Source organism: Patiria miniata, unplaced genomic scaffold (assembly GCF_015706575.1).
Source record: "Patiria miniata isolate m_02_andy unplaced genomic scaffold, ASM1570657v1 HiC_scaffold_1, whole genome shotgun sequence".
NCBI classification, from domain to species: Eukaryota; Metazoa; Echinodermata; class Asteroidea; order Valvatida; family Asterinidae; genus Patiria; species Patiria miniata.
Window position 1 is genome coordinate 36,358,626 of NW_024037047.1, and position 18,419 is coordinate 36,377,044.

At 41.0% G+C, this 18,419-nt stretch overlaps 1 protein-coding gene across 1 annotated transcript; it reads left to right on the plus strand.

Annotated features, from left to right (window-relative positions):
• Positions 1 to 1,720: 1,720 nt before the first annotated feature.
• Positions 1,721 to 16,689, plus strand: LOC119729478 (RING finger protein 215-like). Its single transcript, XM_038202047.1, has 10 exons — positions 1,721 to 1,989; positions 3,838 to 3,990; positions 5,405 to 5,476; positions 6,998 to 7,083; positions 10,161 to 10,218; positions 11,811 to 11,918; positions 12,503 to 12,619; positions 14,287 to 14,418; positions 15,305 to 15,407; positions 15,661 to 16,689. Exons 1-10 carry the CDS (start codon positions 1,831 to 1,833, stop codon positions 15,699 to 15,701), a joined length of 1,029 nt encoding a protein of 342 aa, XP_038057975.1. The 5' UTR covers positions 1,721 to 1,830; the 3' UTR covers positions 15,702 to 16,689.
• Positions 16,690 to 18,419: the final 1,730 nt, after the last annotated feature.

The following is an 18,419-nucleotide window of genomic DNA, read 5'->3' on the forward strand; positions in this document are numbered from 1 at the left end:
GGGGGCCAGGGGGGGCACGTGCCCCCCCTGGAAAACCTAGTGCCCCCCCCCCCCGAGTGCCCCCCCATCTGAGATTTGGGTTGGTAAAAAAATATATATATATTTTGTTATATTCAACTCCCATCATCTGAGTTGGTTAAATAGCAATTTCTGGAGATATCTTCAGATCGAATTTAGCATCAAATGTGGCACCATTTTGCATCTAGCCCATCCTCCGTATGCGAAAATTTTCCAAAGGGGAGGGGGGCACCCCCTCCCCTTAGACCCCTCCCCCAGGACGGCGATCCGTATCCACCTAAGTGCCCCCCATCAAATGCTGGTGCCCCCCTGTGCCCCCCAGACTGAAAAGTCTGGTGACGCCACTGATCACCGGGACACTTGCTCAATAAAAGGCATCTTCTGTTGGTGTAGCAGCGTATCCAGCTTTTTTTTTTGGGGGGGGGGGGGCACATCCGTGCTGAACTTGATATCGACATGTTTTTTCACCGGACACTTGGCCTCCGTAAAATCAAATGGGGGGGGGGGGGGGGGGGGGTGTGGGGGGCTGGGCTGGTACCAAGTTTACAAAAATTGGAGCACTCTTCGAAACCGGCCATTTTATTCTGGTTCTGTATCTAGTGGAATATACTGCATGCATAATCTCATCACAAGGATATCTTGAAAAAAAAAAAATGACAGTGCGGGAACACATTGCCCGATCGTAGCATGAAACCCAATGGAGCCAAATTATTCGAACGCCACTTTTGAAGGATTTCCGGTACAAATGCAAGAAACTATTGATCTTTTATGAAGAATTTGGGTTGGAAACACATTAGCACAGCTGTACCGATATTCGCGGAGTGTCCGGGGCCTATCGCGCGTAGCAGCCGGTCTATTCGCGGTCCGTTCATGGTGACTGCGGGCGCGCGGCATGTACCGCGTTCACCGTTTGTAAATCTCAACTTTAGGTCCTCAGTTTCATTAAAAAGTATTTCAAGAATTAAGGATGTATTTTGTGAAAACAAAAAAATAGTTATTTGTTCGGTGTTCTTAAAATGTTATAGGAGGAGCTGAGGCTCAACTTTGAGAATCAAAACCGAAACTCAGATGTGGCGAAGCTTATTTGAACGTGATTTTACCCTCTTCTCTTGCGAAAAGGGATTGTTTTATTTTCATGTTTGACCTTTTTATTATTGGTTATTATTGCCATTTATTATAATAATTATTGTTATTGTACCAGGAATCACTTCAAATGGCGTTTGAATAATTTGGCTCCATTGAGATTCACGACACGACCGGGCATGCAATGTGTTCCAGGGGGCAAGTCGGTCAGGGGGCGAGTAGGTCAGGGGGCGAGTCGGCTAGGAGGCGAGTCGCCCAGGGGGCGAGTCGGTAAGGGGCGATTCAGTAAGGGGGCGAGTCGGTAGGAGGGCGAGTCGGTAAGGGGCGAGTCGGTTAGGGTCGAGTCGGCCGGGGGCGAGTTGACCTGCAATCATCTGGACTCTGCCCAATATCGAACGGGATTTTGTTGCCTAGAGTATAGTACAGAAATGGTAAGTTGCTACATAACTTCAATAAAACAACAAAAATTGAAACTGAACATTTAATTTATTTTTAGATACACTAGTACACGGAGATCTTCCCTCCCCCCTTCTCAGTTCCAACACGGCCCCGCCCCGCCTCAAACGCGTTACACAATACAACGGCCGTTCTCTGATTTTGGACGTTTAATCTATGAAACAGTCGTCGTTTTAACAAAAAGTACAAAGACACTGCTGACAGCTGTCCAGTGTCAAAACATTGCGCTCGAAATTTGTGTCAAAGTTTCGACGAATTAAGCATCCTTCCACGATGTATTTGGCTTTTCTTTTTACCATCTTCGTCCAAGTTGTCGCTGGAGAAAGCGGGGCAGTCGTTCTGATGCAAAAGGGTCATGAATCTGCGGTAGAAATACGGGGTCGGTTTGCCCATATCGGTGGCGCTGTGTCTGTAGTGGGAGACATTCGAATGGTATGTCGTGTATCATTGTGTATGAAAACAAGCGGATTAACAACTTACCTTGACCAGTTGACACTACCTCCATGGTTGGAAAGAATGTTGGGAAAGATTCCCATGTATCTAGCCATCACTTTTAACCCTAACAATCCTCAAATCTTATGAATATGAGACTGAAATTGTAAATTCTCTGTATTGAAATCGTAAATCCTCTGTAATATTTTTATCTGTGATTCTGTATACCTTGTAATATTTATTTTTATATCATCAGCCAGTGGAGAAGTGTAATAAAATAAAAATTAAAAATAAAATTTCTAAATGTTTTCTCAGACTTGCTAGTTGCTTCAATATTTTCTCTGATTAAAATTTTGACCTTTTGGGACATATTGTTATCACTTTCTTTCTGATAGCTGATAGGTTCCTGAAAGGAAAAATCAGTGATCATAATGGCCAGATATGGGAATCTTTCCGAATGTAGTATCCAAGATGTCACTTCAGCGGTTGTGTACAACTACAAGGTCTACGGAGAGTCAAGGAAAAAGACCACATGAGTGATGGAGCATGTTGGCTCTATCGCAAGCTCTGTAGTACGGCCAGATGCCCGATGCTTCCACAGAGACTGAATATTGTTGGCCGCCGATGTAGCGTTTCTGCTACATCTTTCGATAGCGATTATCTTTTCATCAAGGACACAAATTTCCAAAGTTAAGGTTCGTAGTCGTAGAGCAACTCATACCTTTTCGAAAAAACGTTGTTTGGTCTCAATATTTTCATCCATCTGGCCACAAGACGAATTTCAGTCATCAGATTCCACAAATATCGTCCCCCAAGCGATCCCCCATGCGATTTCAAAATGGCGGCCGTGCTGTAATGTATGCAATATGCAGGCGCGCCCGCATTAACTCATGAATATGCATAAACAGTCTGTGACGTATGACCTCGTGTTTTTGGACGTACGGCCCCGCCGCACGCACGTCCAAAAACATGAGGTCATACGTCACAGACTGTTTATGCATATTCATGAGTTTGCGCGGGCGCGCCTGCATATTGCATACATTACAGCGCGGCCGCCATTTTGAAATCGCATGGGGGATCGCTTGGGGGACAATATTTGTGGAATCTGATGACTGAAATTCGTCTTGTGGCCAGATGGATGAAAATATTGAGACCAAACAACGTTTTTTCGAAAAGGTATGAGTTGCTCTTCGACTACGAACCTTAACTTCGGAAATTTGTGTCCTGGATGAAAAGATAATCGCGATCGAAAGATGTAGCAGAATCGCTACATCGGCGGCCAACAAAATTCAGTCTCTGTGGAAGCATCGGGCGTCTGGCCGTACTACAGAGCTTGCGATAGTACTGTACGGCCAGACGCAGTCGGGCTAGTTGGCTCGGTGCCCCCACTGCACTCATGCGGTCTTTTTTTTGTGTCTGGCAACCAGTCTAGCTTACTTGTACCCGTTCCTAAGTGTGTAATAGATTGCAAACAAAACCGGACTAATTGAATATGATCAATTGGGGCCAGTATTTAAAAAAGCCAGTTTTTTTTCCAACACTGGTCGGCCGACTTGCGTTGGAAATCGATACAAAAATACCACTTTTCTTGAAAATGACAGTATACCAGGTGCCATGATTTTACAGGATGCTTTAGACTGTCATTCACTTACAGTTCAGCAAGGTATTTCAAAATAATTTGGTAATTTTATATTTTGATGTTTGCAAATGTTGTATTTTCCCTTTAAGTTGCAGTACAGAAAAGGTTGCTGCAACGCCATCAAGATATATATATATGGCATGGACTCCCCAATACAGTTTGTATGATCAGGCTCATACATTTTCTGATTTCATTTCATTGTCCAACAGCTCCCTAGGAACTGCACCAAGTCCACCCAACCTCTCAGTGGAATTACTGTTGTCAAGGAGGAGTGGATTGGACTCATATATCTACCGTCAGTAGAAGAAACTATCAAGGAACAAACCAGCTCCAAGCCCACTACATGCTCACTGTTGGATCAGGTACAAATTCCAAATACAGTACTAGTTTATAAACGGTCGTAGTGAAAGTCGTGATCATCTCCATCTAAGATGTTGGAAATGTTTAAAGCATTGTACTGCTAACAAATTTGATGCATGCATTCCAGAAAGTATTTCGGCTGAAGGTACAGTGTGTGAGCTAAATAGTAGCAAAATGGGCCGGGGGGGGGGGGGGGGGGGCACACTTCTTTAGGCCTACTGTTGTGCGACACTTACACTTGACACTAATGCTAAGGTTTATTCCAGTCAAATGAAAGACGGGTATGGGTTTGTGCACGTCATTTGAATAACTGTACAAACTCTGAAACGGTGGTGGGATGAGTCCTTTCTTGAGTCTACAGTTATCATCAAGTCGACCCTCGTCGGACTGCAACAAAGGCACGCCACACATCACGGTCTCCCATAGCCGCCCTGACCTCGGCTGCGGAGGCTAGCCCAGTATCACGATGCAGCTGGTCCACGTAGGTTAGCGTCTGCCCACCTCGAGAAACTAGAGGCTACTTCATGAGTGGATTCCCACTCATGGATGCCGAACGCAGTGACCATCCAATCGCAGACGCCTAAGTCTGGTAGTTGTTGAGATCTTTGGCAGGTTGCCATAGCTAGAGCACCTCATTCCTGACTTTGTCTCTCCAACTCACATCTAGAACCATCCTCAGCATGCGAGTGTAGCAGCCATCGAGTCGAGCCTCTTGCTTTGTGGTCCATGTACATGTAGGTTAGCGTCTGCCCACCTCGAGAGGCTACTGCATGAGTGGGTTACCATAAGATGAGTTGGCTTGCAGCTATCTCTGGATGCCCAATGCAATTGTACAAACTCTGAAACAGTGGTGGGATGAGTCCTTTCTTGATTCTCATGAGAATGGCATGCAGGCTAACCTACGTGGACAGCTCTGCATCATGATACTGGGCTAGCCTCCGCAGCCGAGATCAGGACGGCCATGGGAGACCGTGATGTGTGGCGTGCCTTTGTTGCAGTCCGACGAGAGTCGACTTGCATGGTGGAGTATCAGTATCGTTTCGGTTTGCGGTAACACCATGTGGTTATAACTACTGTCACCCAGTACATATTTAGTTCTGATAAGAACTTGTCCTGCTTTTTATCAAGTTTTGCTAGTCTGCTCTAGTCATTGTCAGGAATCTCCTGACTGACTGGAGCAGGCTAGTCGAAACGTCGAGATCAAAGACAAGTTATTTTAAAACTAAGCAGGACTCTTCTTATCAGACTAAAAAGTACTTAGCGAAAGTGGAAAATAAGCAGGGCAAGTTCTTATCAGAACTAAATATCTACTGAGTGACAGTAGTTATCACCTCACGGTGATATCACAAACTGAAACGACATTATCTACAGTTCCTGGGCTGATTTGAGGACCTTTTCTATCCATTGCATCTACAGGTCAAGAATGCAATGCTGTTTGGTGCCTCTGCCCTGATAGTCCTGGCCATGAATCCAGCTCTGCTGAAAGAGGCAAGTAGCACTGTACTAATACAGAGTGCTGTTTTATTCACAGCCGACTTCAGATGTTATTTTCTATCTGGGATACCAAAGTGTGACCTAGCCCACGATATTTTGGCACAGTAGGCTACCTGTACATTTTTGTCACAGGAGTAAAAGAAACAAACATGTTGGTTAGTAAAAACAGCTGAGAAACTTGATTTTCTTTGGCCTACCCAGCTTTGATCGCATTGAAGTGTTGTCCCAACATGCCCATCTTGTGCTGTCCTAAGCCAAGACTAGATGGCATACTACTGTCGCGCCGAACTTAATTGAAATGAGCGCGGCAATAGCTCGTCTACAGCACTGCAGTTAATCTAAACTGCCGTACGTAATAGTCGGACCTTAATGCATCTGGAGTATTGGTTAAAGCATTTCAAGCAGTTCAATGAACTTGCAACGCAATCAAACTGTTCGTGCCAATTTCACTTCCCGTGATGCAGACGTGATGCAGAGAAGGTATTGTGAGCATGCGCATTCCTAAAATGTTTGCCCTAACTTCAAATTGAATTGAATTCGGCACGGCTTTTAGAACAGTGCCGTGCCACTGCCATTATGAACGACGATAGGCAGCAGCCCTGTTGCCCTAAATGATGGTGCTGTGCTGAACTCAATTCGCCGAGCCAAATGGTTCTAAACGCCGTGCTATCGCCATGCCACCGCCGTGCTGATTGCAAAAAGTCAAATTAGTTGAGTTCGGCACGGCAGAAACACGGCGTCTAGAATAATGATGTGCAACCCAACCTGACCCGACCCGAAACCGACTTCGGGTTTGGTCGGGTCGGTTTGTTCATCTTTTCAGTCGGGTTGGGTCGGTTTCGGTTTTGCATTTACATTTTCGGGTCGGGTCGGGTCGGTTTAGCCATCTTTTGAAAAAAAACGAAATAAACCGAAATAAACCAAAAGAGTTGAGAAATTCAGGTGATGCAATATTATTGACAGTCACTGTGACCGCAGCCCATTGGCCAACGAACGCACTATCAAGTTCCCACTGTATTTATTTCGCCAGTAGAATCGGGACTGACAGTGAAATACAAATGTAGATAGATTGTAACAGTTTTCATGATACCGCATGGTGACCATGCGTTTGTTCAATAACTGGAGTTACTCTCGATCAACCCACTAGAGAAAGACGATGGTTTTGCAAAAGACTTCATGCCATGTGGGTAAGGGTAGGCACAAAAAAGTGATCACTTTGTCCAAGCCAGGTATTCGCTTTTTTTTTCGGTTCGGGTCGGTTTTACCTTATTTTTTGTCGGGTCGGGTCAGGTCGGTTTGAGGGAGTTAAGATCGGTTTCGGTTCGGATTCGGTTTGTATTTCTAATGTTTCGGTTCGGTTTGGCCTGGTCGACCCGACCCGATGCACATCATTAGTCTAGAAGTGGTCGTACGTCAGACCTGGTACCTGAGGATATAGATTTTCAAACAAATGAAACAAAACAAAGGAAACTAAACTTTGACTAAATTAGAAATTGAATTTTTTGGCCACACCAGTTGGATGTCCAGCAGCTCTTCAAACAACCAGTTGTTATTATTCAAGAAGCCGTGGGCATATCCAAGGTGCAGAAAGCAGTGCAAGGGTGAGTTTGCTTTATCTCTGTGAGAGAGGAATATTGAATCAAGTAAAAAACCAAAAATGATTTCAGGGGAAAACACCATTGTCCTATGCAGTGTTGGTCCTTGATGTGCACTTTGCAATGCCAGTTTGGTTGCTGAATGATACCCCAAATGACACAACTCTCTGAGAAATATTTGTTAATGTGTAGACATGAACATTGTTTGATACAAAATTATTTCCATGTAATGTGCCTTCACACCCATGGCTATTTCTCCATGACAAAGTGAAGTGACGAGTGTGTGCACAGCCTGAACACATGTAATGGCACCAATATTTAACCTTTTGAACCCGAAATGCCGCTAAAGCGGCTTCCCCGTGAAAGTGCGTCAACCCGAAAAGCCGCAAAAGCGGCTTCTCCATTACTTCAGATAACCTTTGACATATCGAGCGGGCTTAAGCCAATCAGAATGGTTGTTATGGAAGAGTTTGTCTACGGGGCACTAGGCTACGTGTTCTTCGTCTTTTCGAGAAGTTGTCGACCGTATCTGAGCGGAAAAAAAAGAAAAAATGGCGGCCAAACGCATGTCTGCCACCAGTACACTTGCGCAGATATTGGATGACGATGATGAAGATTTGGATGCATCTGATTACGGTAATTCTGCCGATTTTGAAAGCGAATCTGACAGTGATTTTACCGATGATTCTGACGTTAGCATGGTTAGTGCGGTGAATGACAACAATGCACGTGCACTGCATCAACCGGTAATGTTAGGCTAGGCGGCAACTTGGCCTCTGGCTCCGGCAGCACTAAAGCTTTGTATCAAAACAAAAAGGTACGAGGCAGAATCGACCCTGTTTCCATGGTAACGCCAACCAAACAGTATTTTGGATATATTGTTCACATTGATTTATACCCTGTAGGATAGTAGACAAGCTTTATTCAATGATATAGACATGTGTACACACATAGATTACACTTAACAGCGCAAAGTAAGTTGAAAACAAAACATATGTTAATCTGAGATAATATATGTAAATAATTCAGGGTCAAGAGGTCAACGCTCATATATAATTGAGGGTTCAAAGGGTTAAAATCACCCTCAGACAAGTAGCTGTAGAATGTTTTTGCACCCCTAGAGACATACATTGTACCAGAGGGGAAAGAGTTAACTTTGGTCATTCTCAGTGCCCCTGGTAGGACATAAGGTTGCAATGAACTTCTTCCATTTGCCTCTATTTTGAGCTTTGGCTTGCGCCTCGCTTCATCCCATCTCTTTCAATTTAGTCAACACTTCTTCGCCAGGTGAAGTGTGGCCTAGCAGTTAGGGCTTGTGACTCATGATCAGAGGGTCAGGGGTACGAATCCAGCTGCTGGCTATACGTTGTGTCCTTGGGCAAGCCACTTCACCCCACTTGCCTCCCTTCACCCAGGAGTATACGTGTAAATGGGTACCAGCATTAGATGGGGAGTAACCTGTGATGGACTGGCATCCCATCCAGGGGGAATAGAAATATTCTGTCGTTTTCACTGAAACCAGAGATAAACGCCGGCCTGATGGGCCATATTGGCTCGGGACAGACTTTACTTTACTTTTTCTTCACTAGGTGGTCTTAGCCCTACCTGTCTCCCTTCTTCTAATTGGGTTCTAGCAGAAAGTTGTCTTAGGTAGCCTGTCATTAACGTGGACAATTAAGCCATCGAAAGCCCTGTCCGCACTGGACTTTTTTTGGTCAAACTAACCAAGACTATGGGTACTTTTCCCATTTTAAGTCCAGTGCGGACAGCCTGAGACGTTTTCCTCTCAGTTACTTTTCCTGAGTCCAGCGGTTACTTTTACTGGCCAACTGCTGCCCAGGAAAATTGACCGGGTGTCCAGGAAAACTGACCAGGTCACTTTTCCCGAGACGATAAGTCCAGTGCAGACAGTGCGAGTCGGTAAAAGCGGCTCAGGAAAGCGTACATCCGGCCCGAGCGCCCTGTTATGCATACAGAGACCGCACAAACCTGCACGTGCAGTGGCCGAAAATTTTGTAGAAACACGCTGCGGTGTATCATCAAGTCCAAACGGTAAAATCTCGTTACAAATATATTTCAACGGAGAAATACATACACAAAAAAGAGAGATCACATTGTGGGAATTAATTTGCAGAAATTCCCTTTTCTCCACCGATGTTTGTTAGGTATTTTCTACGATCCGAATTCGTCCTGATACCCTACTGTAGTCATGCACGGAACATCATGGTCCGGTACCGTACGTAGGCCATAGTCACTGGTTCTGGTCCTACATCATAGCTTTGATTCTGTTAGCATGCGATGGGAACCAACGAATACCGATGGCACTGCTTCCGCACGGAACATCGTACAGCAGCATGGCTTCGATGTCGTGCATCACAATGCGTCAGAAATATAGGGGTTTTCGTCAAGATTTAGCGTGTCAAGATGAAATAATATCGTATCAACGATTAAGTTGTGCATGCAAATGGCGTGTGTAATATGAATGTGCGTATCGGCGGCTGAAAATGTGCGTATCTGCGGCTGAAAATTTTGTTTTCTGCGTACGGTGAGTCATTATACCGACACAGTGACAGCTCGGTTAAATTCTCCCACGCGGTCTGGGTAAAATTTCCCATGTCGAAAGTCCAAGTGCGGACAGTGGTCACATTTGACCATTTCTCGTTTTACCATCATCTCGGTAAAACCTTCCAAAAAAAAAGGCCAGTGCGGACACGGCTTTAATCTGCACATCTTGATCCAAGGGACATGTTCTTGCCGTTGTAGAGGTTCTCATTGGAGATCATATTAGGCCAGAAAGCATTGGAAATCTTGCGTGGGCAAAAGCTGTGAAATACATGTTTTGGCCACTCTTCTGCACTCAGAACCATACATATACAGAACCAACTTAACATTGCTGTTGCAGAGCCCAATTTGATCTTGATGAAGATACATGAATATTGTTCAGACTTTCGTGATTGGACGAATGATGCCCATTCATCAACTTTCATATATGACTGTCAGAAAAAGTGGAATGTATTTTTTACCAACTTCCCCAAATCTACATTAGTGGTCTCCTCCAATGGATGTATTGTTTTCTTCTACAGAAAATCAGCAGTTAGTGTCAAGATAAGCGAGGTCACCAAACCACAGTCCTTCTACTGGGTAAGTATAATGAGGTTTTCAGAACTGAGCCACTAGTGTGTATGAATTTTGTGTTATCTTTTAATTTTTTTAAATTTTTTTTTTTAAATTTTAACTAGGTAGCCCATTCTAGTGAAATCCACTGGTCTCCCATGGGGCCCAGTAAAGGGAAGACAGTGTGAAGAAATTACAGTTTAAGATGTGGGAGGAAAATCCCAGAAGATTATTTTGGCGGGAACCCAAGGAATCAAGTAGGGGCTGAAAACCGAATCCACTTATTGGCCCAGGCAGGAATCGAACCTGGGGCACAGCGGTGGAAGGCAAGGAAAGTACCGCTACGCCAACCTGACTCCCCAAAATCTTATGTTATCCTTGTCAAGAAGGCCGGCTGTACATGAAGTGTGAGTCAATAAAAGCGGAACCCAAACCCACAAAATTCTACTTCATATTTAAACAAATATGTAGCACCAAACATATAAGCTACTTTTAGATGAAAAAAAATACTGAAATTGCTCAATCCGTTCAAAGAATATCACCATTTAAAAACTTTCGTCCAAAAATGCAATTTCAAGAATCGTCACAATTGTCTTCGAACATCACCAGTGATAAAACCTCAGTTTAAAAGTTAAACAAAGTCCTTTTGATGGTCCATCTTTACAAAAATATGGATTCTACAAATCATATTCTTTGCCTAACTAGGGTTGTTAAAGGGAATATACATCATTTGCAAACATGGAAAAATAAAACTACCAAGTTTTTACGAAATACTTTACTAGGATGTTGATAAATGACAGTGGAAAGCATCCTGTAAAATTATGGCACCTGGTGTGAAGTCATTTTCAAGAAAATAGTATTTTTGTATACATTTCCAACGGTGGTCGGCCGACCATCGTTGAAAAAACCTGACTATTTTTCAACTACTGATCCAAATTTACCATTTTTTCAGTCCAAATTTTGTTTGCTATTGGTTACATGTTTATGAACGGGTGCAGGTAGGCTAGACTGGTTCCCTTACCTTACAATTTTCCGGCATCTATAAATATTGATCTATTTCATCTTGAGTGGAGTCAGGGAACAAGACTGCGTAAACATTTTTGTTTTTCTTGGTTTTTCCAGCATTTTCAAACACAAAACTTCAAACAATTTAGGGTAACAATATTTCATCTATTATACTAACCCCTCAAATAGATCATTTCTAAAAATTACAGCAAAAGCCAATGATGTACATTCCCTTTAATAAAGATATTGTGTACTACAGTTGTTGAAACAAGTATTCTGTGTAATTTTCTTTGTTGTTCCAAACAGTCAGAATACACAACTAAACCGCTTTTTTTGGGGGGACGAAACAGGTTTTAGGGTCATTGCATTTCAATGGTGATGTTCTTTGAACGGATTGAGCAATTTCAGCTATTTTTTATTCATCTAAAAATAGCTTATGAAATTGGCACAGTCATTATTATGTTTGGTACATAAATTTTCTTAAATATGAAATATATATTTTTGGGTTAGGGTTCCGTTTTTTTTGGACTCGCCCTGTAGTTGGACAGTATTGGGGAAACTTTGGTCATTTGTACTTTTTCTATTCTTTCTTTATTTCATTTTTTCCTGCGTAGAGTACAGCCAGGCTGACTCTCTGGTCTACATGTGGTCGGTCAAACGGAGGGACGTACAAGGAATGGGAAGGCGTCGTGTGCCTGGGATCGGGGCACGGACATTCAAAAGTAAGTCTGGCAACCCATTATGCCTTTTGTTTTTCAAAATCATGGAGTAATGAGCCAGCTAGTCAAGTTCTCTTCTGGAATCCTGAAGCCCCTCGACGAAAAGGTCGTCCCAACATGACCCTGAAAACATCCATCGAGCTAGAAACTGGTCTGAGTGGTCCATCTCTTTCCAACACTATGCTCGACAGGGACAGTTGGGCCCAACTCATCAAGTCATCATGAAAATGAATGAATGAAGAAGAAGAACGATTGCTGAATATGAAAAGAAAAAATGGATAGTCAGTCTCCTGACGATGACTAGAGCAGGCTAGTCGAAACGTTGAGACCAAAGACAAGTTCGTTTAGAACTTACAGCAGGACTGTTCTTAACAGAACAAAAAACTACTTAGCAAAGTTGATAATAAGTAGGACAAGTTCTTTTCAGAACTAATATCTTCTAAGCAGTAGTTATTACCACATGGTGTTACCGCAAACCGAAACGATACCGATACCCCACCATGCAAAGCCTCAAATCTTATAAAAAATGGATAGCTTAGGTGGAATATTTCCAGTCATGATACAAGATTTCGTTGTTTTTATTTCAGATTTTTCCAAGCTTTTGGACAACTCTATTATCAGTAATCGGCACGGTGTGTTTAGTTTTTGTTCTACATGGAAAGTGGATCACATGGGGAGAACGAGAATTCAGTGAAGATGTGGAGGTAAGAGAATGAAGTGTTGTTAACTGTATGCATAGTCACTTGACTGGTTTTGTAGTGTGAAAGCTAGCCATGATAGACTGTAGACTAACTCTGAGAATCCTTGGTATCTTCAGAAATTCAAGAAGTCGGTCCAAAAGTTGGCGTTCAGATATGGAAGCTAGCTGATGTGCCTGTTTTGCTTGGCTCTGACATTGATGAAGTGATGTCTCAGAAAATTGTACTTTGTTGTAATGCAATCAACCAAAACAAAATTTTCCCTGCTATACTACTTGGTACCTCTTGCTCAAATAATGACTAATCAGTACAGAAATTCCCTAGCAGTCCAGCCATACTCTTTATTTGGCCCAAAACAGTGATAATGTGTATGAAATGATGCAATTTATGACAAATGATATCGAAAAAAGTTGCACTTTTGTATACGTGCAAGTTCAGTGTGAACATTTCGTCTCTGACGCAATCTTCCAACAAAAGGGGGTTCTTAAAATTGATTTCTTAAAATCTTTTCATGCTTTCCTTTACTGCTTACTTTTCATGTACTTTGAGGTTCAGTAAAGGAAAGGGTAAAAACATAATCAACAAAACATGAAATTATTTAAGAATTTTTTGTTGGAAGATTGCGTTAGAGACGATGTTTACCCTCAACACTGAATGTTTCGTCTCTAATGCAATCTTCCAACAAAAAATTCTTAAAAATAACAATTTCAAATTTTGTTGGTTATCTTTTTACCCTTTCCTTTACTGAACCACAAAGAACATGAAAAGTAAGTGTTCGTTCAGCAAATCAAAAACAAATCACCACATCCCTGTGTGATTTGTTTCCGTTTTGCTGAAAGAACACTTACCTTTTTGTGATCGTGGACAGAACTTTAAAACGGTGGTTGTGTTTAAAAGTCCGTAACTTGAAAAGTACATAAGTGATTTGAATGATTGTTGTACTAAAAAAAAAGCTTATGAATTGGGCTTTCATATCCTAGATTTTGGAAGTGCTACATGCAGAACTTCACTAAAACAATGGTCCTGACATTTGTTGTTTAAACTCACCCTGTATGGCAGGTTATATATGTTCATACTTCATTTCTTAAGTCTCTTCCAGTAGTTTTACCTACTGGAAGCACACAAAGCATTAAGCCTGGAAATCAAGTCTATTATTTCAGTTATCGGTGGTTTCCGATCGCAGTGTTATATGTGAATACAAAAAACGCCAGGAACCAACAACCATGTTTTTGTCATGGGCATCACGTTGTGCAAAGGTCATGTACAGTGACAGGGTTTTGGAATCGTGAATGTTCCATGTCGAATATTAGTACGTTGGAAATTCAGATAGGCAGAATAAATATTAGGAAAATAGAAAAAGTCAAAGTGATTGAACGAACAGACAGCTTAAAGGCCATAGAAGCAAAAATAACAAATAAATGGAACTGGGCTTGGCCACAAAATAAAGATGACAATGGGGACTTTGTGTCGGACTCAGAGTGGTTTTTTCACACACAAAAAGTTCCGTTTTTTTCAAGCAGCCGTTCCGGTTTTTTCAAGCAGACCCTTTTCCGTTTTTTTTTTCAAGCAGACCCTGAGGCGTCTCTGGAAACTGAAGGAGTGTATAGTGATGATTGGGCTTCATACTGATATTAATTAAGTGCATCATCATTGTTTGTTTTCCTGTCAAGCAGAGTTGCTTACAGCGACTTGCCAAATCTTCCCTCTCCAAGATGCCAGCTAGGAAATACAAAAGGAAACGCTATGTGCTAAGCAGGGACAAGGAATGCTGTGCTATCTGCTTAGAAGAGTTTATACCTGGGAAGGTATGCATGAAACCTACAGTGTTTATAGGATTCTGTGGGAGTTAGGAAGAGCAAGACCGAATGGTGTGGCAGAATTGCGTGCAGAAAGGATTGTAAAATCAATTTAGTTGGTTATGTAGGGCTTTTAAGTAAAGTTTTTTTTTTTAAGAAACAAAGTTTGTCTTGTCAGCACTAAAAGGCCATATGGTTTGCAATGAATTTAAAATATGCCTGGTGTTGTTGAGAACATTGTCTTTGTGGTTAAATGTTTTCGTACTAAACTGGATTGTGATCATTGTTATAAAACTGCATACAGATCCTTGTCATTTGATTGGTGAACTCGTATCACATGACATTCATTATTGCTCCTATTCACGCCGGGGCTCAAAGAGTTCCATTCGCCCATAGTGAATGGGATTTACTATTCAACAGTTAGGATCATCCTTGTTCCATGTCGCAGTATTTGTGTGCAAATGCATGCAAGGATGGACATTGAGCGTTGCGCATAGCGTGTACTGTTCCAAAGAGCCAGCGCTACAGAGCTTGGGTCAAATATTATGCAGGGGTGGTTTGGAAGAGAAAAATACATTTTACACCAATTTTATATTGAATTGAAAGTTCAAATATATCAAAGGACAAGGATCTATATGTCATCTATATAAAACAAATATTGAGTGGCTTTAAATTGTGAAATGGGAGGAATATTATCGCTCAGTAAAATCTGGACTTTTCCACTTCACTTAGCTTCGCCTCATGAAATGGAAAAGTCCAGAGTTTACCTTGCGGTAGTATTCCTCCCATTCCACTCTGAGCCACTGTACATGTATATTGTGGTGATGGGCGGGCAATAAATATGTTTACAAATCAGTGATTCTGTTTGGTTTTATTTGATGTGAAATCTTTGCAGATGATTCGCATTTTGCCCTGTTATCATCAGTTCCACTGCAAGTGTGTTGATTTCTGGCTGATTAACAAACGCACCTGCCCACTCTGCAAGATGAACATCGTTGGTAAGTCAAACTTCTCTTATTTTAGACAACTTTATCAATTTATCTTTATTCAAATGTTGTTTGCCATTAAATTGAATAATATGTATTCAAATAGAAAGTAGTACTTGTTTTCAGTAGAATGGTTATTTTACCTTAAATTGTTTCAACTATTTCACTCCAACAGTATTTCAAATTCAAGTTTTTCTCCCAAGTAAAAAAAAATATTCAAAACTTTTTTCATTATATGCACACTTTTGTTTTGCTTTTCCTACAGATCGGCTCACAAAGGCCAGCACTGGGAGTCTTAGACTATGACCAAATATGTCGAAATGGGTGAGAATTTCCTTCGATAAAACCAAGACATTGTATTTACAAAAAAAATCATTCATGTAGAATTTAGTTTGACTTATTACTACTGAAGGCATTAACTTTGGGCCTGTTAATAAGCTGTTAGTAAGAAAGGAGTTGTATTGTGTTTTTTTTTCTCATAATGGGTACATAGTATAATCCATTTTCTTTAGTCAGTGGCTTTTTAGTCATAGATTAACAAAGACATCTTGTGTTGCTGACGGGCGCAACCCAGTATTGAAGTTCATTCCAAAATGAACACAGTGTTTTGGAAATTGTCCAAATTTATCAGAACACAAACAATCTAATGAGTGCAATACAAAGACAGTGGGACATGTTTTAGCTATAAATACATGCATTTATTTTCTCTAACATCCTTTTGTTTTAAACAGCATCTATATCAGTTTCTTTTTGCGTGATTTCTTCTTAGACTTTACAATTCTGGAACACGATTGGCTGGCTGTACACCTTACATCCAAGTATTTTAATCTACTGTACAGGTTTTTTTTGTAAATTTTATCTAATATACAATGTACATTGTTAACAATATTATTTATTTATTAAAGTTTACAGACTTATAATTATAAGGTGAAAGAAATATTAAGAATGTATCTTAATCCATTGGCATCATTCAACTTCAGGTTGAGGATGTGGCTTTTATTTACATGTTTAAACGGAAACAGTTTGAAATCATTTTACAAATTTCCCCAAATGTTTAAACAAGGACCTAACAACGTGATCTGTTGTCGCCTTCCAGTTTTATTTTACCGTAAAACTAACCATGCTTGCAAACATATGTAATTTACAAAGCATGATAAGAAGCATTGTCAGTACTTGATCACATCCTGGGAATTTTTTTTTTTTTTTTAAAGATATTCAATATTTTGAAATAAAACATAAGATATGCAACTTGAAAATGACAAAAAAGGAGGGAATTGCAAACTTTAAAAGACTCAGAGTGTTTTTTTTGTTGTGTTTTTTTCTTTATACATGTATTTAAAGCCATGTAGAAGCTCCCAGAAAAAGGAAATTAGCTTTATCTGCAAAAAATGTGCACGCCAAGCATAAATTAATACATTGCATTTTTAAGCAAACAGCAAACTTGATTTGTTACATATCAAAAGAAGGCACATATTGAATCTTTATTTTGACTTTCAGCTTGTTACTCGTAGACACATTTGCGTCTTTTAACTAGATGTAATCAAGTACAAAGATAAAAATACAAGTAAAGCACTAGTAATTCAAAAAGAAACACGGTGATAACATGGATAAGGTTTGAAAATACGTGTTATGTTACTTTGTACACTCATAAATGACATTGTATGCAAAGATATATACAACTGCTTTAGATTCAAAAAGTCTTATTTCAGACCAAAGACTAACAGATCCCATACCTAGAAAAAAAGGAATACATGTACATGTGTTGAGTATACTTCTCCACAAGAATTTTTGATACAAATCGAAAGCAAATATACATACACCCCGAGGCCAAAAAATAAAATAAATGTCCTTCTCAGGTCAGCGCGCGTCGATGTTGATCATGCGCGTCAACTGTTTCTTTTCTTTGAATTTTCCGTGGTAGCTACAACAGCCCCCTCTATTGCCCCACCGCCTCAAATTTTCATGGGCAGCTCAACTCCAAGTGATGGAGGGCACCAAGGCAAATTATGGAGGACACCAATGTATATGAGACCACAAAAAAAAAGCAAAATAGTACCAATCTTGACCTTGTCTGTAAAATCCAAGCTTGAAAAAAAAAAAATGCTGCATCAATTCTGACCAGAGACTGACTTTTTTTTGGCATTAGTCACAGGGTCTGTCCATCAAGGAAACATTAAAGAGGTTGTGGAATGCTCGAAGACATTTCCGTCATTTTTCGGGAATATGTAGCCTAAGGTGTGATGAAATAAAAACGACTATTTTGTCTGTCATGAAATGAGTACAAAAGGTACTTTTGAGAGCTGTTTTTCAGGTCCTGTTTCGACCCGAACGTGCAATTTGTGTAAAAGTCGTTGTTGGGGGCAGCAAACAAAACATAGTAAATCGTGACGTAATAAACAGGACTCGTTTATACTTTGCTGCATCGGGAGTCCTGTTTATTACGTCACGATTTACTATGTTTTATTTGCTGCCCCAACGACGACTTTTACACAAATTGCACGTTCGGGTCGAAACAGGACCTGAAAAACAGCTCTCAAAAGTACCTTTTGTACTATTTCATGACAGACACAATAGTCGTGTTTAAGGTTCCCTCAGGCTGACTTTGCAGTGTAGACACACAACAGTCGGTGACCGACTTTTCAAAAGCAATGCTAAGCACAAATAAACAGTCCCAACGGTAGAAAATTTTTAATTTCTGCAATGTGTTCCCGACAGGTAGTCAATTGCAGTAGTGTAGCCAATCAGCGTGCGGTTAAACATGCTTATTGTGAAAAAAATCACATGACTGTCTATATATGCTGTGGGATTGTCGCATCATGGTTGACGAGCATGGCTTTGTGATCTAAGCATTGTTTATCTGCTTGACCTGGATGGTTCCGTCGTGGCGCAAGCAAATCTTTAGTCAACAACAGGGCGTCTTTAGTTTCATGTACATGTACAATGAACTTGCATCAAAGCATTTCCTTGCCTGAAAATAATACTTAATACAACGAAGTTGGATCGTTAATGAAGAGTATTTTTCCC

Coding starts and splice junctions, on each gene's coding strand:
- LOC119729478 (XM_038202047.1), top strand. CDS start 1,831: ATGTATTTGGCTTTTCTTTTTACCATCTTCGTCCAAGTTGTCGCTGGA. Junction 3,991..5,404: donor CATGCTCACTGTTGGATCAG/GTACAAATTCCA, acceptor TTGCATCTACAG/GTCAAGAATGCAATGCTGTT. Junction 5,477..6,997: donor ATCCAGCTCTGCTGAAAGAG/GCAAGTAGCACT, acceptor TGGCCACACCAG/TTGGATGTCCAGCAGCTCTT.